Here is a 26729-nt window from a genome sequence, read left to right as displayed (position 1 = left end):
ACAACAATCTGAGGTAGATGCTATTATTATCTCCATTTACAAATGAGGAAACTGAGGCACAGAGAGGTTACATAACTTGCCAAAGTCATGAAACTAGTACACAGCAGAATCAAATCCAAAGTGACTGATTCCAGAGCCTGCACCCTTAACCTTTACATTATATCTTGCCTGTAACTTAAAAGTAACAATTTTCTTAATTATGCATTAGTCTATATTGATATAAATGAGTGGGTGAATAAATAAATAAATAGGGAAAGGAAATTTTCTTTACAGAAAAATTTCAGCTAATAATTGTAAAAGGAATGAGGGAAATAATCACGATTAGGTAAATACCAGTTGCTGCAGGCAAGAACCATCAATGGATGATAAAATTAGTAGGTGAAAGAATATGAGAAATAGGATATTTGCAGAGCCTCAAAGTAGCTCTCTACAAGATAATTCTTAATTACAAGGAGAAAAATAGTAAGTTTTACAGTGGCGAAACCCAGCAGACACCAACTAAACCAAGTGATCAAGGTTAACATCATCATTAATAAAATTTATCAACACCATGCACCCTCCTGATACTGAGAAGGGTACAACATCACTTCTGTGGTATTCTTGCCAAAAATCCACAACCTCAACCTCAATCTAATAATGATAAAACATCTAACAAACCCATACTGAGAGACATTCTACAAAATAACTTACCAGTACTCTTCAAAAGTGCCAAGGTCATGAAAGACTAGGAAAGACTGAGGAACTGTTACAGATTGGAAGAGACTAAGAAGAATAACAACTAAATGCAGTGTGGGGTCCTGGTTTTGATCCTGAACAAGAAAAAGGACATTGGTGGGAAAACTGGTGAAATTCTAATAAGGACTGTAGTTTAATCAATAGTATTGTATAAATGTTAATTTCCTGGTTTTGATAACCATATTACAGTTAAGTATGATGTCAACATTAGGGGAAGCTGGATAAAGGGTATAAGGGAACTCTGTTTATTTTTCAACTTTTCTATAAGTCTAAAATTATTTCAAAATAAAAAATTTAAAAAGCATTAAGTTTCTTAATTTATCTTCCTCTTTCTCCTCAGAGAGCCCAAACTGGAGAGTCCTCCCATGAGTTGACTGTTATCACTTAGCAGGGGAGCTAAGAGTGGCTCTCTGGAGGGTCAAATTTATCAACCCTAGACTATGTGCCTCTATAAGATTGGATGATGACAACTTACAATAAACTTGTATTTATAAGTAGTGAAAACCACTATTTCGTAATGAAAGGATTAAAAAAATTTTTTCTCTTAGAACAGTGTTAAGTGGATCAAATGGTGGTCTCCCAAAATTTATGTCCGTATCCTAACCCCCTGAACCCTGTGATTATGACCTTATTTGGAACAAGGGTCTTGGCAGATGTATTTAAGTCAATGATCTCAAGATGAGATCATCCTGAATTATCCTAGAGAGCCCTAAATCCAACCACAACTGTTCTTGTAGGAGACAGAAGAGAAGACACAGACACAAAGAGAAGAAAGCCATGTGAAGCAAGAGACAGAGATTGGAGTAAGGCAGCCACAAGCCAAGGAACACGTGGAGCCATCAGAAGCAGGAAGAGGCAAAGAAGAATTCTCCCTTAGAGACTTCAGATGGAGCATGGACCTTGATTTCAAACTTCTGGCCTCCAGAACTGTGAGAGAATAAATTTCTGTTCTTTTAAGTCACCAGTCAGTGGTAATTTGTTGTAGCAGCCCTAGGAAATGAATAGAAACAGTATCCTGAAATCTTTAATCTTGAAATAAAATTACTCTCACCATTCAGTAGTTCTGTGCCTTGATACTATAATACACAAACAAATGGCTTTGCACAATAATGTACTTTTCATTGTCATAATGCTTTATACATACAGACTCAGGGATCTTTACTCTAAGGATGTGGACACCATAAGTGTAAATAAACAGATTTACAGCTAGCCAACATTGCAGCTTAACTCAAAAGTTCTTAACCAAGTCCAAAGTAGAAAACTACAATGAGTGAAAGCACTGCCCACAAGCTCTTGGACTATAGTTATGAGCCCATTTCAAGGAGCAAATACTAGAAGAAATGGATGAAAGATCATAAAACAGATGGCTCGGGGAAAAGAAAGGAATAGTATTAGAGCGCAATAGCGACGAGAACAAAAACTTCACTCATTCTCATTGTCTTCTCTCTGCCCCAACAACATTGACCCTCTACTGCTTTGTTACTCAAAATGTGGTCTGGGGACCATCAGTACCCGCGTCTGTTTAAAATGCAGGAGATCAAGCCCCACTCCACATCCACTGAATCAAAAATCTGAATTTTAACAAGATCCCCAGTTTATTCATACACACTAAAGTTTGAGAAACACTGCTCTAACTCTAATACATTGAAGTTTAAGAAAATAAACAAGATACATGATACCATACTCACCCTAAAATTGGTGATCTTTAAGTAATTTGATATTTCATTAGACAGCCTCTCAATCTACTTTAGGAGAGAAAAGGCAATGAAACAGACATTTTAAAAAGTAGTTTAGAAATTCTTTTTGTTTATCTGCTAATATTAATAACTACTTAGGAAAAAATCATTTTTAAAATGAATTTCTTATTTTAAAATTTTCCTACAAAATGTACCAAATATATTTAGAAATGTAAATCTAAATTATTTATTAGGCATTTAAAAAATACTGACAAATCAAAAGGAAGCTGAATGCAAATAGTTTTATATTCTTTCTTTAGTGCCCAAATGAACATTCACTGAATTTGAAACAAAATTGAATACAAAATATAAAATTGAATATAAAACATCAAAATTGAATATAAATGCAAAACCTAATAACACAATATAAATATGAATTACTAGTCTAAAAGCAGGAGGGATTGGGATCCCTAAGGATTGCATGATTCATCACACCTACTTGCCTTTCCAAAACAGGAGAACCAGCAGTGTTTTATCTTAGTGTATTTTCAGCAATCCAAACCATTTCATGAAACAGGATAGTTTAAAGAGAAAAAGATCAAGAGACAGAAGTTAGGCCATATATTTCTGTTTAAGATTGGAGTATGGAATAGAAAATGCAACTAATATCAGTGATAACTTCTTCAGTGGGACTTTCAATGCCTTCCCTCACACATTTTTACGCAATTAGGTAGCATCTAAAGCTGACTGATGAGAATCAACAATCGGCATCTGACACAGAAGAATACAGTAAGCTAATTGTTAAAGGAATGACTGCTATTTTTTATCCAGCAGTTAATTCTCCCCAAAGCTATGCTTGATGGCTGACTTTCCACCAGTAAAGTCAGAGAAAATATTTTAAAACATTTATTATGAAACAAGACAGGCAAAAGGACAGAATAATATAAGGAATATCCATGCACCCATCTTAAGAAATAAAGCATCATCATTATAGGTGAACCTCCCTGTGTTCCAGTCTCCATTTACATCATTCTTGCTGCTATCCTAGAAATAACCAATAATTGAATTTAGTTATCATTCCCATGCATTTCTTTATACATTTTTCTACATGCATTTTAAACCCTAAGCAATGTACTATTATATTTGTATGTTTTCTAATGTTAGGTAAACAGTGTCCTCCCCTACAAAGACTGCGTATTCTGCTTTTTTCCTCATGACCATTTTGAGATTCATCTATATGGAGGTGCTTAACCCTATTTCATTCATTTTAACTGCCAAAGATAGTACTTCATTATTAAATTATATCACAATTTATTCATTCTTCTGCTGATGGTCATTTAGGTTACCAACTTTTTTTGTTATTATAAGAAATGCTACTTAAAACATCCTGGCACGTGTCTTGTATATATATGAGCATTCTCTAGTGCAGTGCTTCTCAATCTCTTTCAAATCCATGTAGGAAATATTAGAAAAGGAATGAGAGCTGTTCATAGCCAGGGGTGACCTGCCCAGGGGCTCTGGTTGCCCCAACCTCTATTTGGCCACTCTTTGACACAGTTAGGAAGCTCTATTCCAGTTTACACAAAAAAGTAGGATTTCTGAGCCCAGGAGTATATATATCTTAAGCTTTTTAAGATATTACCACATTGCCCTCTAAAACATCGTATCAATTTTTATACTCCTACTAGCAATATACGAATTCTTGCTGTTCCACATCTTCCCCCGTGCTTGGCTTGGTTAGACATTTTAATTTTTGCTAATCTGATGGGTACAAAGTGGTATCTCCATTGTGACCTTAATTTGCATTTTCCTAGTGAGATGAGCATCTTTTCACATGTTTATTGCCATTCATTTGATTCGTTTCATCTTGGGTGAATTATCTTTTCTAATCTCTCCCCTGGGCAATATTTCTTACTTTGAGCAAATGTTCTTTTCTACCTGTGCTGGCTACGAACCTCTCAAACAAAAGTTCGTTCTATTTTATATAACAAAGCGGCTTACTAAACTACCCATGTTTTATAGTCTATCTACATTTTGAAAACTGCTAACATATATGATAGTCTAGAACTGATTAAAAAGTAGAAGGGAAAACATGAGTTGCATTCATAATAGGCACAAATTGATGGAACTAAAATTTTCACTCAGACTAGATAATTTCATCTTTAGGAAGAGAAAGATCTTATTTAACCAATTTTCATTTACTCAGGACTCCTAGTATGCTACCAGTGATTTCTACGGATAGGAACGGTTCTTGCTGTAGGATGGTTCCCACATAGAAATCCAGCTTCTTTGGTCTCAAGGCATCTCAAAATGCAAACATGGTGAACATATTTAAAATCAACTATAAGAATTCAGGATCATTACTTTGAGGGATCCTGAATAAGTTATGATAGCTGCTCCTTAGTGAGGCTACAAGGTGATTCAGTGATAGCAACATTCACTGGGACTATTGTCAAGTAACCTGCTCCAGAAGGTGCAATCGCTGAAAGTGTTGAATGTGCAGACAGAACTCTTCATGTAAATAATTTACTTAACGATGTAAAGCTATTAAGTGCTTTTGTTACCATAAAGTTCAGTACTGAACCACCGTCTGTGACAATTTAGCAAATTCTGTTTGAGACTGGGCAGAATCTAAGCCTTTGAAATCACTTGAAGCATTATTTTTCCAAGTTCTGTCTTTGGAAAACTGTATGCTTTACAAAATGTCAGAGCAGGCCATACTTTCACATTATTTCTGTTATTGTACAGTAATGCAAGTTATTGTTATCATGATAATTACATTAAGAAGTTAAAGCTTATAAATTCTGAAATTGATTCTATTTTTAAATTTTGTCAAAGAGGGTATAAATATGCCAGCTAAGTAAAAAGAAGTTAAAAGTCATATCTATCTTGATTTCTAATAATTTAAGCTGATATTTATTGAGCATTTACTATGTGCCAGGCACTATGTAAAATACCTTCTATACATTATTTCATTTAAGTCACACAATTTCATGCAGTAAATGATACTATCACCGTTTATCAGATGAGGAAATGGAGACTTAAAGAAGTTAAGAACATTGTACAAGGACTGGTTGATCGGTTGTCTGACACTAGCTATACTGCCATTCTTTCTCCAAATTATTTTTTCAATTGCTAACAAGCAGGAAATCAATTAAGTTGCATTTCATTGAATTTCATCTTTACTTCTCTTCTATCCAGGGCTTGTGGTGGAAGTGTATACAAGCAGTAACAAGGAATACAGTAAATAGAGAATAATCTAAGGGAACTAAGAGAAGATCATAGTGTTTTTATAATTCTACTGAAGCTTATTTACATACCTTTTGTTTTATTGGAAGCCCTGAGTTCTGATGTGAGAAGACAAGATTCTGATTAAATATAAAATGGGCAATAAACCTCTAAATAGTACACACTGTGGAGGAAGCTGAGGTACATGAAATTATTCAGGTAATCATTCCTGATTATTTAATTTATACACATATTTATAAGTATAACTAAAATGTATAAATACTCCATTTTTTAACTTCCTGTTTTCTGTCCTTAAAGCATTGATTTGTTAGATCTAGAGAAAAAATGTTTTCAAGTAACTGCATTGGAAGCTTTTAAAGTTAATGTAATCATTCGTATTTGTAGGATGTTTGGATTTTTTTTTTTCATTTAATGTAATTAATATTGAAAATATTGCTTGTTATTATCATTCATTTACACCCTAAATAAAAATAAGGCACTTCATGTTGGCTTCTGAATTTACTGTCTCTTGCCTACAAAAAAACACTCTGGGTTTATCCTGTATGTATTAGTTACAGAACCAAGAATTTGGATTTTATCATCATTGGTTTCAGTCCTATTTTTAAAGTTATCGGTATACAAAAGAAATTCTTAATTTGAAGACATTTAAAATGGCTTGCATGGTTTTCTTCAGGAAGGAAGTAGGCTGCCAAACTTCAAGACCCTAATAGCATCCTTTAAACATATAAAAACTATGTACCTATTTTGTTCAAAATGTTTACATTCTGTATCTTATCACTCAATGTACAAAATAACACTGCCACTGACAACAATGGAATTTCAGAGGAAGTGGAATGAGGTAGCGAGTCTTGTCAAAATAGGCATTTTCTTCCTCCCTCAAAATGTTAGTTGTCCAAGTATGCATAACCAAAAGGATACAGATTCTTTTCATAAAGTACTTACAGATTGATGTACTTTAAATTTCATGCACAAGCTTTTTTCTCTCCTCCTTGTTCTTTCTAAAAAAAATGCAGAAAATGGAAAACAATCTTATGATATACTACACTACAGTTCAAACCATAAGTAAGAAAAAACAAAAACCAAGTTGACAGGAAATTGTAGATGAATTTTCAAGTAAGGGTAACTTACAGGATTTGCAGACGTTTCATTTTTTATTAGCATTGGTTCACTGTTTTCTATAACATATGAACATTTTATATTAAGCATGGAACACAGAGCATTCATTTAACATTAGGTTTCTATTATTTTTTTCCATTTAAAGATTTATATTTTCAATTTTTATGTATAAGACTTTTTTTTCAAAACATATCTCAAAAATAGAAAAATCCCCAATGGGAAGCTTTACTTAGTTGGTGGAAAAATTTAAAAAAGAAAAGTAAACACATTCTTCATAATTTTAGAAGTGACAGAAACCTACAGTATTTCAAGTGGCTTCTAATTGCCCTCACAGGATTTGAAAATTGAATAATACTGCTGCATAAATTAATCTTAACAGCCCAATTAATGTTAACGTGCTCTTGGTCTTGTTTTAAGTGTATACTTCTTACAATACAAAGAAGGAATGATTTATTTGGTAATGGTGAACTACTGATTAAATTGACTCCAGCAAACACTGGTCATTTTGATGGAGATGTTTACAATTATTTGTCGTCACCGACTTCCTGCAGTTCTTTCTTCTCATCTTCCCGATTTTACAATTCCCCAACATAAAGGTGCGGAAAACAAACATTTACCCGCCTTTTCGAGAAATGGCATGATAGAGATGAGACCTGTGGGGTATAAACACAAATGCAAACATTTAGAAGTTGACAGCTTTAAATTCATTTCCTTTATAAGTTTTTTGTCGTTTCGTAATTTAAATTTGTGAGCTTTCTTTTTAACCACCCCCACCCCACGCTAGTTTGCTTTAGTCCCACTGGATAGCCGTCCCCCATCCATTCCTAACCCTGTTAACTCGGATTTTATCCGCCGTTTCCGCGACCCGGGTGCCTAAAGCCGGCGCGGGCTCGAACGCGAGCCCAATCGCCCCGGGAATCGTAACTGGAGGGGCTCGCCGCTCCAGCGGTTCCTCCAGCTGCGAGCCCTGCGGCCGACCTCAGCTCTGGGCCCTCGTGGAGGATCCGAGAACTCTCTTAAACCATCCCTAAAAGTTTTTCCTTTGTTCATTCAGTCAACAAATATTTGTTCAATTTTAGATGTTTTTCAGTCTTCGGAACATTAATTCGAACCTCGCTTGGCAGCCTCTTAACAGAGGTACTGTGCCTGTATTCTTAATGAAGCAGGGGGAGACAAATCTCGGCCACTGTTTTAGCAAATATCGAGTGTGAATTACCAAATGCCGTCCCTCGAAGTCCCGAATGCCCGGGAGCATCGTGCCACCTCCTTTCCCTTCATCCCTCACCACCACCCAAGAAAGTATTTAATGGTAAATAGCGACCACTGCCACGCTCTGTTGTTCTGACTCCGATCCAGTCTTATGTCAAGTTCCTCCACACCGCCAGGCGCCACACTCTCTCCAAGCTAGCAGGACAGGCTTCAGACGGAGGCCGGAGCCTCCCGGGCCAAAGGCCAGAAGAGGTGTGAGCCGGGAACTCATATGCTTCCGGGCGAGGAGCAGGTCGAGAATCGCGCCCACGCGTGCTGGCCAATGGGGTCTCCGAGTTTTCACCTCCCGTGGACCCGTAGCGGAACTACAACTCCCAGCACTGCTGCCGCCCGGACTCCCGGAAGCCGAAGCCGGGCAGGGAGGAAGCAGCTGAGACCCCGCCAACGGATCAGGGGTTCATTTGGCAAGAAAAAGGGGGCGGGAAGGGCTGTTGGGCACCTGTCAATTCGTCACCATGAACGTGGTTTTTGCTGTGAAGCAGTACATTTCCAAAATGATAGAGGACAGCGGACCCGGTATGAAAGTACTTCTCATGGATAAAGAGACGGTGAGTTTGCTTTTGCTTTAGTATTTGTGAAAGAACCCTCTCTTCCTTCGAATAGTGGATCCCATTCGACTGTGGGACTTAATGTTTAATTAAAGATTTTAAAATGAAGATTAGTTCTGTGTGGAACTGAAAAGTTGTATAAAGCTTGCCAATGGATTTTCATTCTAAATGGCTCCAGTCACTGCCCGGAGACTTATTCTTGTGTCCCGAACAATTTATGAGAGCCAGAAATCCTTTTCTAAATGTCTCTGCCAGGAAAGAACTAGCATGTGAGATAGAACCCTTGGAAGACTTTGAGATGGTCCTATTACTTCCAGTCAACATTGTGTTTTTAAAGTAAGCTGTTGGGGCACGAGCTGAGAAGACAGGTTATTATTTGTTGGTCACAGGCTTAAAAGACTCTTTAAGATGAAAACAGTTTTTGGAAATTTATGGATTGACTGTGTTCCGAGAAATTTATGGATTGACTGTTCATTCTAATACATTACCATCATGCTTTGAATGCTCAGGAAATGTGTTAGCATTTAAGTTATCCAGCTAAGTATTAATGAAAATACTAAAATGTCTTAGGTATTGTTGCTTGTTTTTATTATTCTGGACCGGCATAAACTTAATTCCATTTCTTTACAGACTAGTATAGTGAGTATGGTATATACACAATCAGAGATTCTTCAGAAGGAAGTTTACCTCTTTGAACGCATTGATTCTCAGAATCGAGAGATCATGAAACACCTGAAGGCAATTTGTTTTCTTCGCCCAACAAAGGTACTGCTTAAAATGAACTGCTGTCTGCTCAGGCAAATACAGAACAGTATGGTCTGAAAGCATTAAGAAGGCAAAATAAATTTGTATTATCCTTCGTGGTATTATAACTGTCCTGATTTATTCGTATTATAATGTTGACTCTTTTCCTTTCCACATCTCATTTCACCTCTCACAGCCAATTCTTCCTTCCAGTTGTCTTTTAGTTTCTCGGCTATCTCCAAAGCCACCCTAACAGAGACAAGCATTACTTTATTCCTGGATTAATCTCCATATCTATCACACCATACACCATTGTCACTTTATCTTATACACAACTATCAGTGTCTTGAATCTTTATCATTTTCTTTGCATCTATGTTCACGAACTTATAGTGGTTCAGTTTTACATCTATGATTAAGTCTGTATTTTGTAACTCAGCAGTCAAAGCCCTCCATTAGCTGGTTTGGTTTGCCCTTATGTATCCTATGCCCCAACTCTGCTGTTTTATAGCTGACCAGGCTTCCCCCCTCCCCCCATATACTTACTCCTGTCTGCTATTTATTTGTTCTCTTTCCCTGATTTAACAGTTCTAGCCTTCTCCCAGTTTTTGTCCATCACCTTCTAAATTTAATTTTAGTCTCTCTTTGAAAAATCCTTTACTAATTCAAGCTTATTTTGTCTACTCTTGCTTCATGTTGGTGTTCTTCAACTTCAGTGGAACTCGTTTAAACATGATCATGCATTATGTACTGTCCAAAATGCAAATCTAATCATGTCGCCCCTGTTTGAAATCTCATTGCTTTTAGGATAAAGACAAAACTCCTTAATTGTGGCCTGCTATTTGCAAATACTTCTCAAGTATTGCAGTTGTGTAGAGTCTTAGGTCTCAATAAATTAAAAGCCAAAGTGAATATAATTAACTGTATTCTCTCTTAAATGTTGGTTTTTAAAGAAATAGAGACATTTTGATATTCTTTATAAGAATTTTGATCAGATAAATGTAATTTATGGGCAAAACTTGAGGCAAATTTGCAAAATTAGTGTCAGTTGTATGTTGTATTTCAACATCACTGCCTTTATGTTTGTTTTTTAATCTTACTTTGACCAAGATAATACAGCTACTTAATAATTAATATTATGTGGTGTGTGTGTCCATGTAATTTCTGGTCATTATGTTTTATGTATATCTATTTTTGTCCCCAGTCCTCACCCCCCACCAACAGAAACCTACTTATTCTAGATCTCAGCACATAATAGACTTTCAGTAAACACTTAAATAAATCAGTGGATATTTACTACTTTTTTACTTAAGCAATTCTCATATTTTGTTTGTTTGCTTGTTCTTTCTTTACTAGGAGAATGTGGATTACTTGATTCAGGAGCTCCGAAGACCAAAATACAGTATATATTTTATTTGTAAGTGTGTTATTTCACCTGATTCAAACATGTAACTATATCTTGGCTAGAATATTCCATTGAGCATTTCATAGCAACAATAAAGCCTGTTTTTTTAATGTTCTTTCAAAGAATTAAAAGTCTTGTGACCAGCATTCTTTTCTAGAGAGCTACGTGCAATTTCCATTCATTGATAGCTTAAATTTAAAAAAAAAAAAAAATTTCTTTTACTTTGGTTTTTAAGATGCTTTTCAAGTGTCAAGGTTGTAAGTAGCCAAATTTCACACCCTACCTTTGCAAAAAAAAAAAATGTGTACTTATCCCTGTTTTACACTTTTATGAACTAAGACATAGGAGCTGATTTATTTATTTGCGGTGAGAGTATACTTGAGTTTTTTAGGGGAAGCAGAGATTGACTTTACGTACCAGATGAAAGCATTCCACTTCTCTTTGCTACTTTATGTGATACTTGAAAGAACAAGTCATGAGGTAGACATGTGTCCAACTTTTTTGTTTGTTTGTTTGTTGGGATTTGGAAATAAACCAGGTTTGTGGTTACTAAACAATTTATATGGATTTTTTTTATGTAATGCATCTGTTTTGGAAGTTACATCTGTTCTCCTCTAGATGTCATTGTTGTTCTTTACAGGGTTAGTCTATTTGGTGTCATTTCCAAAACCAAGAACAAAAGTTTACACTCAGTATATAGGGAGTTTTGAGAAGTTTTAAAGCTGACTTGGAGGCTTTGAAATTTAAAGGATTTGATACCCAGACTATAGTCTGAGACATACATCCTTCAGCATATGTTATTCTTTAATAATGACACCAAAAACTGACATTTGTGTAAGACGTTATATTTTATCAAGAGCTTTCTCATATATTGTTTCAGTCAGCCCTTACAATAATCCCAGGAGGTAAAAATAGGCAGTTTTATTAGTTTCTGCCATCCTAGGTTTTTTGTTTTGTTTTGTTTTGTTTTCATTTTTGGTTAATAGTTACAGGTTTGTTTGCTTTTTAAATTAAACTTTTAATGTTGAGATAATTGTAGATAATACAGACAGATCACCTGTACCCTTAACCCAGTTTCCCCAATAGTAACATCTTGCATAACTATTGTACAGTGTCACAACCGGGATATTGATACTGATACAGTCAAGATACAGAATATTTCCATCTCTACAAGAATCTCTCCTATTGTCCTTTTATGGCCACAACCACTCCCTCCCACGCTTATTCCCTGGCAACCACCAATCTGTTCTTCCTTTCTATAATTTTATCATTTCAAGAATGGTATATCAATGGAGTCATACAGTATGTAACATTTTGGGCTTGGCTTTTTTTACTCAGCATTATTCTCTGGAAATTAATCCAGGTTGTGGCACATATCAACAGTTAATTCCTTTTTATTGTTAAGTAGTATTCCGTGGTAAACCACCTATTGAAGGATATCTGAGTTTGTTTCCACTTTTGGGCTGTTGTGAATAAAGCGGCTATAAACATTCATGTACAGGTTTTTTTGGTAAGGCGTACAGTTGCAGCCTTATGTGGTCATTACATATTTTGTATTTTATGAAACTGTCAAACTTTTTTCCAAATGTTTGTACCATTTTACATTTCCTCCAGCAATGTATGGGTGATTCTCTACATTCTCATGAGCATTTGGTGTTGTCACTATTTTTTATTTTAATGATCCTGACAGGTGTGAAGTCATTTCAGAATTTTTTAGTCTGCTAACAAGCTAAGTCCTTAGCAGTGTAGAAACTTCTGAACTCAGTGTTTTACGTATATATCTGAATACAGATTCCCTGTGGTGCCAAATTTAAATGGACATAAAACAAAATCACTCTTTTGCCAAACCTCTTGGCTAAAAATTGAATTGGTCATGAGATGAAAAACCCCTTTTTTCTCTGAGGAGAGTTCTTTCATGCAGTGGTCAAGACTGATAAATGATATTAAATCTAGTATTTATTCTTCTGGTTCTAAAGATTGTTTTATTTGGACTTTAAATTTATGAAGCAGAAGAAAAAATTATGTATATTAATGAGATGAAAAAACCCTTTTTTTCTCTGAAGAGAATTCTTTCATGCAGTGGTCAAGAATGATAACTGATATTAAATCTAGTATTTAATATCTAATTAGTATCTAATATATATATTAGTATCTAATATATATATTAGAGTAGTTAGCACTGAAGCTCAAGAAAAATAGTCTTTGTTGAAATTATAGTATCTAATATATATATTAGTATCCAATATATATATTAGAGTAGTTAGCACTGAAGCCCAAGAAAAATAGTCTTTGTTGAAATTTCTTGTGTGGAACAATCAATTTCAGAATTTTATTTGATTGAGATAAACTAAAATGAATTTGTATATAGTAATTTTATTCTTTACGGACTTTCAGTGCAATTTGTATTAGCACTAAACTGGCCTGCTCATCCCACTATTTATAATTTTATTTTTGTTTATTTTTATGTCTACTAAATCTCTTCTATAACAGACCCTCCCCTACTTTAAAAAAAAAAACAAAACTGTTTAGTATGGAAATTTTCAAATGTAGACAACAGTTGACAAAATAGTATAGTAAATCCCCATGTCCCATCACCCAGTTTCAACAGTTATCAAGCCATAGCCAATCTTGTTTTAACCATATTGCCACCTACTCCCCAACTAATATTTTTTGAAGCAAATTTAAGATATCATATAATTTATCCATAAGTATTTCAGTATGCCTCTCTAAAAGATAAAGACTCATACCATTATTATATTTAAATAAAAATGAAAAATAGTTCCTTACTATTTTCAAATAATCATTGAGCATTCAAATTTCCAATCCTCTCATGTCTTTTTTTTTTTCATGGTTGTTTGTTTGTTTGTTTGAATCAGGAGCAAAATAAGGTCCATGCATTGCTATTGGTTGATATGTTGTTTAAACTTATTTAATCTTCTATAGGTCAGTCTCTCTCTTTTCTCTCTTCTCTCTTTCTTTTCTCTTCTCTCTTCTCTCTCTCTCTTCCTGCCCCCCCTTTCCCTTGCAATTTATTTGTGAAGAAACTGAATTATTATGTAAAGTTTCCCACTGCCTAGATTTTGCTGGTTGTACCTCCAGGGGTGGTTTAACATGTTCCTTCCAGGTAAACATGTTTCTCTGTCCTCTGGTTCTTATAAATTGGTAGTTGGATGTAGAGGCTTAATTAGATTCAGACTCAATTTCTTTTTGGTAAGAATACTTCAAAAGTGATGTTATTTGCTTCTCTTGATTGTCTCATTGTGATATTAGCTGTTGCTGCTGAATGACTAGATGTAATAATTCATTAAGGGTTGAAAAAATGGTAATATTCTAACTGTATCATTATATTCCTTCTTTATTTTTATCTGGAATATTTCTTAAAGGGGGATTTTCCCCTCATCTTCTATATAATTACCCAGGGGCACAGTTTGTATACAAATATAGGACAAAAGCTTATTTCTTTCCCTTTCTTTACTGTTTTCAATATAATGTCTTGGTTCCCTAGCATCCTCCAATGATAATTCCCCCCCCCTTTTTTTTAGTATTATGAATGTATGGGTTTAAACATATTTGTGCTGTTTATTCCTATTTAAAGGATTTGTATTTTGACATATACCACAATGTTTAGAAAATTCACTTATTCATAGACTTTGACAGGTCCATTTAAGTCTAATTACAGCAGAGATGATCTCTCTGAGCCACAACTCCATGTCTGTTTCAGATTTCAGTAATGTGATCAGCAAGAGCGATGTGAAGTCATTGGCTGAAGCTGATGAACAGGAAGTTGTGGCTGAGGTTCAGGTAAACATATTGGTCCTCTAACACATCTCTTATATTAGCCCTTTTGAAAAATTTTGGTTTAAAAATAAGGAAGGTGCTGTCTTGAAAGAAGGGAGACCATTAAGCAGACAAAATAGATGTGCATTGTACCAGACTGTACTCATATTTAGAAGGTTTAGAAGAGGTATCAAATTGAATGGGAATAGAATTAAAGGAATGTGGAATAAGGAGATTCGGTTGATGGTTATTAGGAAGGGTTTCACAGTGTTGGGGACAGAGTCAAATATGTCCTAGCTATACTGTAAGAATGTTCATCAACAGGACTGTATCTTTTTAGGAGGGAATAAGAAGTAAAGCTTGTGCATGAGGTATCTTAAAGTTCTGTTTGTGATTATCTTGCTTTAGAAGATAATAAGCAGACTTTTGCCAGAAGGTGAAAACTTGGAAACTCCTAAGCATTTACTCTGCATGCTGTATGATACAACACATTAGAACATCTCATGTAACCTTCTCATGTAATCTTTTCCTTCTTAAACACTTTAGTGTTCTTGAATACGTCTGTGATGTGTTCACCTAAGTGAAGAATATTGTCTTCAGAGGCAGCAAATAAACAAGTTTTGGATTTTCCAGAAGAATATGCTAGTTGATACATAAATTAAAAAGAATGACTTATTTTAAATCATATTCTCCCTTAGGAGAGTAAACTGGATGGCAAAGTTCTTTTTTTAATCTAACTGAATATAATACTGTATATCCCATAGCAATGTTTTATTTTTACAAATTGATAAGTGTGCATAGAGGTCTCCAGAAATACAATATGTATACCTGTACAACTTTTGTTTTTTTGATGTTTTTTTTTAAGACATTATTATTACTGTTTTATAATTAGTTTATTAATGATTGACTGTTGTTACTCCGTTGTTAATTGAGCAGTCTTTGTGCCTCTGTGCTACCTGCATTTCATCAAATTTGAGGTTATGGTATTTATCATATATGAAAATATTACTGCATAATAAAATTGGAGTTTCTGGAATGATCTTTGTATTCTTTATTTGCAGGAATTTTATGGTGATTACATTGCCGTGAATCCACATTTGTTTTCCCTCAATATTTTGGGTTGTTTTCAGGTATGGAAGGAAAGGATAAAAAAATAAGTTAATTTATCACGTGGGAGTTAATTCAGCAAGTAATTGGATTTGTAAGAGAAAATTCAAATATTTTCTCTGAATATACATTTTTACCCAAAAGGGTCGAAATTGGGATCCAGCCCAGCTATCGAGAACAACTCAAGGGTTAACAGCTCTCCTTTTATCACTGAAGAAGTGTCCCATGATCCGTTATCAGCTTTCATCAGAGGCAGCAAAGAGACTTGCTGAATGTGTTAAGGTATGGGGTTGCCTATCCCTGGTTCCAGAACATCAAGGCCATTCATTTCCCTATGGAAAAGAATGTTACTTTATCATATTTCAGAAACTAACCAAGGATGTGTTAGGTTTACTGACAAAGAGGTAGGTATTTGTAATCTAAAACCAAAGGCAACAAATAGGACTAAGAATCTGATTCTTAGTTTCTAACACAAGAAATATACCAAGCTATTCTAACTTTTTTGGTCCAGTTAAACCACTTGAAAATAGGGTTTCAAATCCTAATCTCTTTAGTAGAATGCTACTAAAACTGTGAGGCTTTTGAATCTTTTTATCAAAGGCCTATGCAGGTGCAAAGAACTATTGTTAAATATGGGTTTTATGTATTAATTTCCTGTTTATATCATCTCCATCTTCAACTAATTGGTTGACCAAACCATCTTTCTTACCCACAGCAAGTGATAACTAAAGAATATGAACTGTTTGAATTCCGGCGGACGGAGGTTCCTCCATTGCTGCTTATTTTAGATCGCTGTGATGATGCCATCACCCCATTGCTAAACCAGGTGCAGAACCCTTTGTTAGCATAATAGAAGGATTATTCTAAGTGGTATTCATCAAAATGTGGAAGTGGAAATGGACAGCGTAGTCCGTTTTTTTGTTGTTTTGTTTTGTTTTTTTGCTGCCTCATTTTCTGCTATTCTTGTTCAGCTGTTTTAGCTTCCTAGTGTTTTGGTATCACCATTCTTCCAGCTACAGTCATCTTTGACTTTCTTCTACCTCATCCTTCCTGTCCCTTTCCACCAGTGTCCTCTATCCCTAATCAAGGCAACTACTAATTTCCATAGATTCTAATTTTCCAGCTGTTCCTTCTGTCTATTCTTTTCCACTCTTACTGCCAGATACTACTTTTTGTAGGAATACAAAAATAATTATCTGGTTGATTCTCCACTTTTAGTTTCTTCTCCCTCTAATATATTCTACAGACACATTGTTGTTAAATTACTTTTCCTACACACAGCTCTGATTCTATCATTCCCTGATTTAATAATCTTTGTTGGTTCTCATTTGCCTACTGGACTAAATACAGACTCCTCAACTTGGCATCCAAGAACCTACACGATACTGCCCAATCTTGTATCAAACTGGAAAACTCACTGCTGCCCAGATATGCCCCATAGTTTCTTGCCTTCATGATTTTATTCAGTTTGTGACCTCTGGCTAAAGTGTAGAATATTTGGAATACCTTCTCTTCCTATAGCCATCTATGGAAATAATTCTCCTTTAAAACCACTCAAAAGCCATCTCACTTCTCCTTAAAGCCCATATGTCCAGACATGTTCTTTTCTCCCTAAAATCACTGTAGAACTTTGTGTCTCTTTTCTCATGCTGCACTTGGCTATGTTGTACATTTGGTTGTTTTCCCCCTCTCCTAGTTACACATTCCTTCAAGGGCAGACTGTGTCTTACCATTATTTGTTCTCTTACAAGTACAAGCACAGTGCCTTGTGCATAGTAGGTGCTTTTTTAATAGTGATTTTGAATTTTCAGTGAAAGACATAGTCTATATTTCAGTTTCTTCTAAGATTATAATAATGTTAATGCTAAGGGAAATCCATGTATGGAATGAAATTTCTCTATGGTATAAAATGCAAATAAACATGTTTAATAAAGAAACTTTTGATAATATAAAAAAGTAGAAAGAAACATAATTGCCTATAATTGTTTCCCAAGGAAAATCAACCATTTGTTTAAGTACAGTTCATGTACTGTACTAAGTACTGGAGATAAAAGGGTAAAAAAGATACAGTCTCTGCCCTCAAAGGGTTCATGGTCCAATGGGGAGGGAAGTAAATAGATAATTTTGATTTTGTAATATATCGTGTGATAGAAGCATGAATAGGATACTAACTGTGGGCACACAAAACATACTGTTGCTCTTATTTTAAATGCCCTAGTTGAACTTGCTTTTTCAAGGATTCCTATGCCAAATCATCTAGGAAATAAGGTACTTTCTTTTCTAATCTCCTGAATTATTTCTTGATGAACCTAGATTGCTGAACATATCTTTATGAATAGTTCCATCATGCCAAGATTTAGTAGGTAATTTACCAGAAAATACTTAGTTTTGTCTAATGGGCCAATGACTAAAAGTAATCAATTCTCCATAAATGGTGAGAAGGCATAATTTTGGGGATTCTCCTTTCCAGTTTTATCAAATAAATTTACATCTTATAATACTGGAAACTAATGCTTCACAATTCAGATTAAGTAAAGATATAAAATGGATGCAAAGGCAAGCTTCTGAATATGTGAGTGTTTTGATCAACTCACAAGGTTCTTTCTGATAATATTAGTGTTCCCAGGATAAATATAGCATCACTCAGATCTGCAAGAACACACTTCTCATGCTGCAGAAAACCACAGAAGCGTACAGGAAATGGTACAGCTTGTAACTGCAGTACCAATATAGCCCTATCTGTGAAGCCAAAAATATACCCTTAATTCACAGGCAAAGATTGGAGCTAATGATAGAACTAATTTTCTTTCTATCAGGAATATTAACCTTGCTGTTCTTCTTCCAAAAGTGTAAAATCTTAAAGTATTTTGACTTTTGAGTATTTAACCAATTAAAATGACAATCTTAATGCTTATTATAGTATAAAATATTAATATAACTTGAACTAAATAGAGGCACTCCATGGAAAGAAGCCTAGTTACTAAGAATGTTATCAGTTTTTATTTATTTTCCTGAATATTTACTATTTCCATGTTTTGTCAGTTATCTTTTTTTTTTAATAATTCTTTATTTAGTGGACATATCAGGCCATGGTCCATGAACTATTGGGCATAAACAACAACCGGATTGATCTTTCCAGAGTGCCGGGGATCAGTAAAGACTTGAGAGAGGTGGTCCTATCTGCTGAAAATGATGAATTCTATGCTAATGTAGGTGGTTTTGTTGTTGTTGTTGTTGTTGTTGTTGTTTAAATCATAGTTTTTACGTAACGTTAGTATTGAATTGCTAGAATGGGAGGAGGTATCGGATTTCATGTAGAAGGATGATAGAGGCATCCTGTAGATAGACTGTATCTTGAGAGAAGGCGGAAGACTTGGATTCTGACCCTTTGACAGTTTTTTTTGTGCATGGAAATCACATACATACGTAATTATATGCTTTTAAAAATTTGAACCCCATTTAATTATTTCCCTCCCTATTCAGTAGCCTTTGTGATAATAATAATGGTGTTCACCGGTGTCCTGGCCAGCGTCCAAATTTAGTAATTATAAAGGAAATTTCTTGCCTTCAAATTCTAACTATATACAGGAGTCTTTTTTCACTTCTTGTTTTAAATTGTCTGAAAGATTAGTTGATAGAACTGTGCTTTTTCACAGAATATGTACCTGAACTTTGCTGAGATTGGCAGCAATATAAAGAATCTAATGGAAGATTTTCAGAAGAAGAAACCAAAAGAACAACAAAAACTAGAATCAATAGCAGACATGAAGGTAAATTGAACATGTACATGTATGACTGATGTTCAAGACTGAAAATGTTAATGAAGCAACATTTCTGGAATCTTTTGGGTTGATTTCTACATTGATTCATTGTTTGATTTGAGACTTATTTTCTGTAATGACTCTCTTTAGTAAATGATATAGTGAAAACTTCATAGTAAGCCATGTGCTTCTTTCCATTCTTCAGTCACATTTATACTGTTTAAAGACTCACTCTGCTGAGATATGCCAATTCTCTTCTTAAGCATAACAAAATACTATGTGATTGAATGTTGCAGGTGTTTTAGTTTAGGCAGAAGAACAATCCTGTTTTTTTTCTTTTTTTCATCTTCGTATATGTCTATCCTCAGCCAAAAAATGACAGAGCCTCCTATTGATGTTTTTACTATGGCAGGCCTTTGTTGAGAATTATCCACAATTCAAGAAGATGTCTGGTACTGTATCAAAGCATGTGACAGTGGTTGGAGAGTTGTCTCGGTTGGTCAGCGAGCGGAATCTACTGGAGGTTTCAGAGGTTGAGCAAGAACTAGCCTGTCAAAATGACCATTCTAGCGCTTTCCAGGTATCTGTTCAATCCAGTTTGATGAGCACCTACTATGTGTAAGGCACTGTGCCAGGCAGAGCAAGAAATACAAAGGCAAGTAATCCTTCACCAACATGGAATTTACAGTCTAACAAGATGTTAGACAAGATCATAAATTGGTATTATTGAAGATAGATGTACAATAAAAGCCACAGGAGAATTGCATTGTGCAATGGGGAATACAAAAGGTACAAGTAGTTAATCAAGTATTTATAAGGGCAGCCTAGATACTAGAAAGAACCCTAGACTAGAATCAGAAGATCTGGATTTTAGGGTTTGGTTTGCCTCTTACTGGCTTTGTGACTCAGAGCTATTGACTTCATTTCTGAGCCAGTTTTCTTATTTGTAGAGTAGATTATTATTGAATGTCTGCTTTTCATTCCACAAACATGCCTGATTCATGTACATACTGATACCAGGTTCTAGGGATCCAAAAATGGATAATATACTGTCCTTACCCATAAAGAGCTCACACTGTGGTAAGAGAGAAATTTAAACTAGGAGTTATAATACCATACAATAAGTGCTATAAATGGGTGTTTTTCAAAGGGAAATAAAGAGGAAGGAGCAGCCATTTTCTGTAAGGATGAGCATGAAAGGTTTCTTAGAGAAGATGACATGGTGTTCATCACCAGTGATGTAGGAGTGTGCCAAACAGAGAAAGGGAGGAAACATTCTTGACAGAGAGAATGTAGACATGGAGATGTGGAAAAAAATAAAATAAAAAATAAGGGAACAGAGAATAGTTTAGTGTAGCTAGTACAAGGTACAAGATGAGGAGTGGTCTTAGAGAAGCCAGAAAGACAGTATTGGGACCAGGTCCTGGCCACTGAAAAGAGATTGGGCTTTATCTTAAAATGATAGGGTGCTACCAAAGGATTTTAGAAGAAAAGTGACATTATCAGATTCTGGGATCAAGAAATACACAGTCTAGTTGAAGAGACACAACTAAAGTGCAAGAAACAATTAGACAATGTTTCAAGATAACGTAATTAAATACAAATTATGAAAATTACTATAATACAGTTTGTAGTTATTAGGGCAGTTACTTAGAGAAAGTGATGGTAAACTGGACCTTAAAGAATGAATAGAATTTGGAGGATGGTTTCGGTCAGTGATAACAGCAAAAGCAAAGATGCAGAAATATGCAGGGAATAATGAACAGTTTGACCTGTCAAGAGTGGGTGTGGAAGAGAACTAGATAAAACTGAATAGGTAAACAGGAACCAGTTTATGAAGAAGCTTGTAAGAGGAATTTGTACTTGCTGAAATAGGCAAAGAGAGCTAGATTAGGGTCCTGTATAGAAAGTTGATGTGATGAAAGCAGTGTGTTAGGAAATTTAATCTAGTAAGGACGATTTGGAGATGGAAAAGCTGAAGTCAGAGATGCTAGTAAAATTGTAGTGATAACAATGAACAGGTACAGTAAGGAGCAAATATGAGAGACATTTCAAAGGGAGAAAACAATAATTGGATCTAATATTGGATATAAGAATAGCAAGACAGAACAGATCAGAGATAATGCTGCGATTTCTGAGAATTGGGAAAATGTGCTATCACTGACAAGTAATTTGGAAATAAGATTCCTTTGGGAGATAACTGCTTCTAAACCATTAAAAGAAACATTTCCTTATTAGTAGGACCCTATATTCTAAAGCTTAGTCTCTTTCTTTCCCTACTGCAATTTTACTTTATAAAATAAAGCCAGCAAAGTATAATGAAAACAGTCCAGGCTTTGGAGCCAGATTATACTGGCTTATATCCTGTCTTTACTTACCAAAGTTTCCTTGGGAAAATTACTTAGTTTGCCCAAACCTCAGTTTCCTCATTGTAAAATGGGATAATGGTTGCAAACTTTTAGATTGTTATGAGGATTCATGAGATAAATAAAATGCTTCACATGTCATCAGTGCTTTGTAAATGTTGTTTCCTTCCTCTAAGCATAGTTTTTATACATGGTGTAACCAGAAGAAAGAACTTCATCTATGTGTGCTCTGGTTACACCAAGGTTTTTACTGAGGTTTTAGTTTTGTTTTTTTCATTTTTTTTTAATGTTTATTAAGATTTCCTATGAAAGTATAACTATTTTGAAAATCAAGACAATGTTATTTGCTTTCTATTTATGAAGAGTATTTCTGTCATCACTTTTTAATTTTATCCCTGTGTTGGTAAATCTTCACAAAGAACTCTCTGTTCTTTAGGCTGACTTTATTTTATTGATTTTTAATTAAATTCTAATTCTTAAATAGATAAGTACCTAGCAAAAGGGATATATAGTGAAAACTGTACCTGTTACTACTTTCATATGCATTCTCTGAATTATTCCATGTATGTGCAAGCCTGTGTATCTCTTGCTCTTTTTTGTTGTTGTTTTTTATTTGTTTTTTTTGTGGTTGTCTTTTATTTGTTTTTTTGTGTGTGATGCTTGTTGTTTTCACTTAACCATGTATCTCAGAGACTATTCCAGATCAGTACCTAAAGACTCACCTCATTCTTTTTAATCACTAAATAGCATTCCTTTGTAAAGATATATCATAATTTACTTAACTTGGCCAATTTACTATAAACAACAGTATTAATAATAGTTTACAGTTGTTTTGTGGGCCTAATAGAAGTGCTCCTATGAAAACTTTATCTCTATCAAATGAGTTTTCTGTCTCTTATTAAATAAAAACAATATTATTTTTCCCTTTAAAACAGAATCAAACTTAAATCACAGCAGATTTTAGTATCTCTATTTTTATCTCTCTAGCATATGGAAATCCATTGGGAAAAGTTACTGTAATTCCTTTCCTGAAATCTTAATTTTTGTTCATTTTTGAAAAAAATAGATACTTTTAAAATATGAAATCCATTTGTGATCCTCTTTACATTTCAAAGTTATCTTTTGAAGGTTTTTCTTGCCCAGGGTATTGGGATTTTACAGTAAGGAGTTGATTTGGAGTCTCCATCATAAAGGATTTCTTTGGAAACATGATTTAAGTAGTCTATGAAGGGAACTTTTGTTTGACAATGAGTGGATGCCAAGGTGCTGACCCCTAGCATTCCTTGGCTTGACCTTAGATGATACTACGTCATGAGCCAATGAATTAAGGTTTTTGAGTAGAGAAGGGTTTTGCCTTATTGAATGGTAAGAAATGTATCATGGTGAGAAGAAAAAAAAAAAGCTCATATAGTCTAAAAATTAACCTGTAAAGTGCTGCTACTTCTAACCAGTAACCCTACAGGCTAATAAAATTTCGATTAAGAAAGAATTTCACTTGAACCAAAGTGTAACCGTTGAAACATATCCATATCTCAGAAAAAGCCTCATTTGATTAGTAAGGAAGATTTTTCATATCATAGAAGACAAACATTTTCAGAAAGTGAGCTATTTATTTGTTTTTGTTTTTTCCTGTGTTTTCATATCACAGTTTTAAAGTTGGAAGGGGGAACCAGTCTATTTTATATCCTTCCTTCCTGACCATGGGTAAAAGATCTCAGATCATCCTGTTAATAGCACATAGTAAGCATCAATAAATATTTGTTAGAAAAATGAAACAGTTCTATTTGAAGTAGCATAATGTAGTGGCTACGAGCTTGGGCCTTTGATGACTTAGATTTGAAAATGATTCCTAAACACTCTAAGCCTCAGTCTTTTTGTCTGTAATGGGAGAAAAATAGCAGTACTTACTTCAAAGATTATTGTGAAAATGCAATTGCAATGAGCTAATATATGTAAAGCACTTAATATGGTACCTGGTACTTGTAACATCCAAAAGATGTTAACTATCATCATTATCGGTTATCATTTGATGGTAAATGTTATTTTCTTTGTGGCACCCAGGACATGTTTTTTAGTTCACTGATGACCTTGGATCTTTTCCTGATTTTAATTTAAGAAAATTTTTTCTCCTTCTCATTACAATCCTAAGAAAATTGTTTGGGAAACATTGTACTGATAATTTTACTTTTATCATTTAAAAGTAAAAAGTAAAACTTTCTTTCTAAACCAACATTTAATCAGTGTTTAAAAAAATAGTGTTAACTAGCAGAAGACCTCCTGCAAAGCTAAATTATATTTTGACTAGTCATTAAGAAAAAGAATACTGACTCAACTATATTTGCCAATCAGTGGAATAGGTCCTGCTTACATTCCTTATCATTTTTGCTAGATAAGTTCTTTATAGTCCCACAAAAACTGTTAGATTAGACTCAATTTTTTCATATCAGCATGTTCTGCCAGCTCCATCTTGCTCTCCTAATCTGTTGATTAATAGTGCTATTCATTGACTTTGCTACATTAATGTGAGAATAGGTAGCAAGGAAGGATCCTATTCTTTAGGCTAAATTAAAGCTAAAAGTGGAGACTATCTTTAATTCTCATTTCATCTGTAATTATGTGTAATAGTTTGAAATGTAGCTATGTCACAATAAAGTATTTTTCTTGTACTGCTTCATCATAGTTTTAGTAGAAGAAAACAGAAAAGTAGAAAAGTAGTCAGAAACAGTGAAAGAGTCTTTAAATATCAAAAAAAGAATAGGTTTTTTTTTTTCACTGATGTCTTATGAGTAAATATTAGCTTCTTTTTGGAAATTTGACCATCAAAAACAATGTTTTTGCTTTTCTTTTCCTATTCCTTGATTAGGCCTTCACAAATGTTAAAGTTCAGTATTCCTTGATTAGACCTTCAGAAATGTTAAAGTTCAGTAAAAGGTTTTTGAATCTTGTCTTAATCTTAAACAAACAATAGTTCTGTTTTCTCTTAGTCATTGTTATTATGTGACAGTGTACTTTCCTCTCTTGATAGTCCCAAGACTTATAGCAAATTTAATAAGAGAACCAAAACATTCACTGTATTAATTCTTCTTTCCAACATATAAATCCTACCATGTAGCATAAGCCTAATATGTAATTAGAAGCCTCTGATTCTTTTTTCTCTTCTTCTCTGTTTAGTACCTTGGAATTTCAATATAATGTATTCCACTATCAGTCAAATTGATGTCATAAGGAAAATAGTTCAAAATTAAGTCAAAGGATAACATGGCATCCAGAAAGACAAAAAGACCCTGTTTCTCCAAATGTTTATATGTACAGGTCCCTTCTCATGAGGGAATAGAGAAATCTAGCCAGAGCACTAACCTGAGCCATGGCTGGGTCCTAAGGGCTCAAAGGCAATCAAAGTCATCTATTTAAGTGATCCTAGATCAGACCTGGGCAGAGTTGTTGAGGGAAAGCTCAGCATCAATCCAGGGAATCTAAATACCAGAACCAGATCTCAGGGAATAGGAATGGATTCTTAAATGGGAATCAGAGCTAAGTCAAGATCCAAGTGAAGGTAATTAGGAAGGGAGCAAGTAGGAAGCATACAAGCTGGTTGCTGCAAATAATCTTTGTCCCATGCCAATTTTGTAGGTTGATGGTTATTTGGGTATGTCAGATTTGCTTAGAAGTACAGAGACAGGTCAGCCAGAAGTTGAGTAATTTAAGGTGAAAAGAGACTGATCGCAAGAGCAGAGCATGAAACATTGTGCCTATTTAAGAAGTGAGACAATAAAGAAATAACTCATAACAACTTTGGAAATTTCCTGTATATTGTTAAATCATACTTGGAAAGATGTTACCTTTTTGTGTGTATTTTATATTTCATAATAAGGAAATAACTGAAACTGTGGAACTGTAATCTATAATATTCTTTGAAATTTGCCTCTAACTACTTGTTAAATTGCACTTGGAAAGTTATCACTCCTATGTATATATCTTATATTCGACAATAAAAAAATATGATTAAAAAAAAAGTGACAACAGAGAGACCCAAGGTGGGATTACTTAGGGTTTGAAATTTATGTCAAGTTGATTGAGATACATATGAAATTGTGTCTGTGTATACTTGATAATAATTTGTACCCTGAAATTCCTTCAGATTATAGTAGAAACCAATGAAACATTTGAACAGGTATTCTAAATAGGCTGAATTCAGTGGCTGCTGTAAGGAAACAGTACCACAAAAGGAAAAAAAGTGAGGACATTCTTATGAACATATGGTCTAAATCTATAGAATAGAAATTTCTTCCTTTTTGATCCATTAAGGATGATGATAGTGAAATGCTAACCTAGAAAAACAGCAGTAGGAATCCCAGTCAGAGTTTTCTACTTGAGAGTTACCTGGGAGGATCCCCATTTCATCAGTCGCTTTTCGCTGTGAACAAGAGTTCTTTCATTGGACGTGTTGTTGTGAGGTACTAAAAAGATAATGGATGTGAAAGCATCTTGTAAATTTTAAAGTACCATACAGATCTTAGCTGTTTTGTCCTTAGAATCTAGTGTCCTGCAAGGCTTTTGCATGAAGTCTTTCCTGATTCCCCAACAACCAGATATACTTTTTCTTCACTTGTGTCCTCTTCTTCTCTTTGTGCTGACTTTCCTTATGTTTTGTTTTGGGTTTTTTTTTTTTTGCATACGTATGTTTCTGTTTTAACACCACATACATTTTCTTGAAAAACCTCACATTCCACAAAATCATGCACTAAAAATAAGCAGGTGTTATGGGGGAAAAGAGGGTTATATATAAGCAGAACACTTAAAACCTATATAATTTTGTAATGGAAGCCCTAACAAAAGTAACAATAATCCTAATAAAAATATTAGCACAATTAAACCTCCACTGGCATTGGTACCTAGAAAGTGCATCTTTTGCAGCCTTATTCCTGGGGCTCATGTTTTCTTCTTCAAGATATAAGGTCTCAAAAACATGTGCTTCTC

The 26729-nt window shown here is 34.5% G+C and overlaps 1 protein-coding gene across 1 annotated transcript in view; it reads left to right on the top strand.

Moving 5' to 3' along the window:
• Nucleotides 1-8393: 8393 nt before the first annotated feature.
• VPS45 (vacuolar protein sorting 45 homolog) overlaps nt 8394-26729 on the top strand; it is a 68555-nt gene continuing 50219 nt past the window's right edge. Inside the window, exons 1-10 of the mRNA XM_037826123.1 lie at nt 8394-8593; nt 9224-9358; nt 10693-10753; nt 14463-14542; nt 15580-15648; nt 15770-15907; nt 16341-16451; nt 18700-18834; nt 19282-19395; nt 19799-19966. Coding sequence (XP_037682051.1) covers nt 8501-8593; nt 9224-9358; nt 10693-10753; nt 14463-14542; nt 15580-15648; nt 15770-15907; nt 16341-16451; nt 18700-18834; nt 19282-19395; nt 19799-19966 — 1104 coding nt within the window. The 5' untranslated portion in view covers nt 8394-8500. The remainder of the gene's footprint in view (nt 8594-9223; nt 9359-10692; nt 10754-14462; nt 14543-15579; nt 15649-15769; nt 15908-16340; nt 16452-18699; nt 18835-19281; nt 19396-19798; nt 19967-26729) is intronic.

The sequence above is a fragment of the Choloepus didactylus genome, chromosome 2, assembly GCF_015220235.1.
Source record: "Choloepus didactylus isolate mChoDid1 chromosome 2, mChoDid1.pri, whole genome shotgun sequence".
Taxonomy (NCBI): Eukaryota; Metazoa; Chordata; class Mammalia; order Pilosa; family Megalonychidae; genus Choloepus; species Choloepus didactylus.
The sequence above is the reverse complement of the archived record's forward strand: the minus strand, read 5'-3'. Positions and strand labels throughout refer to the sequence as shown.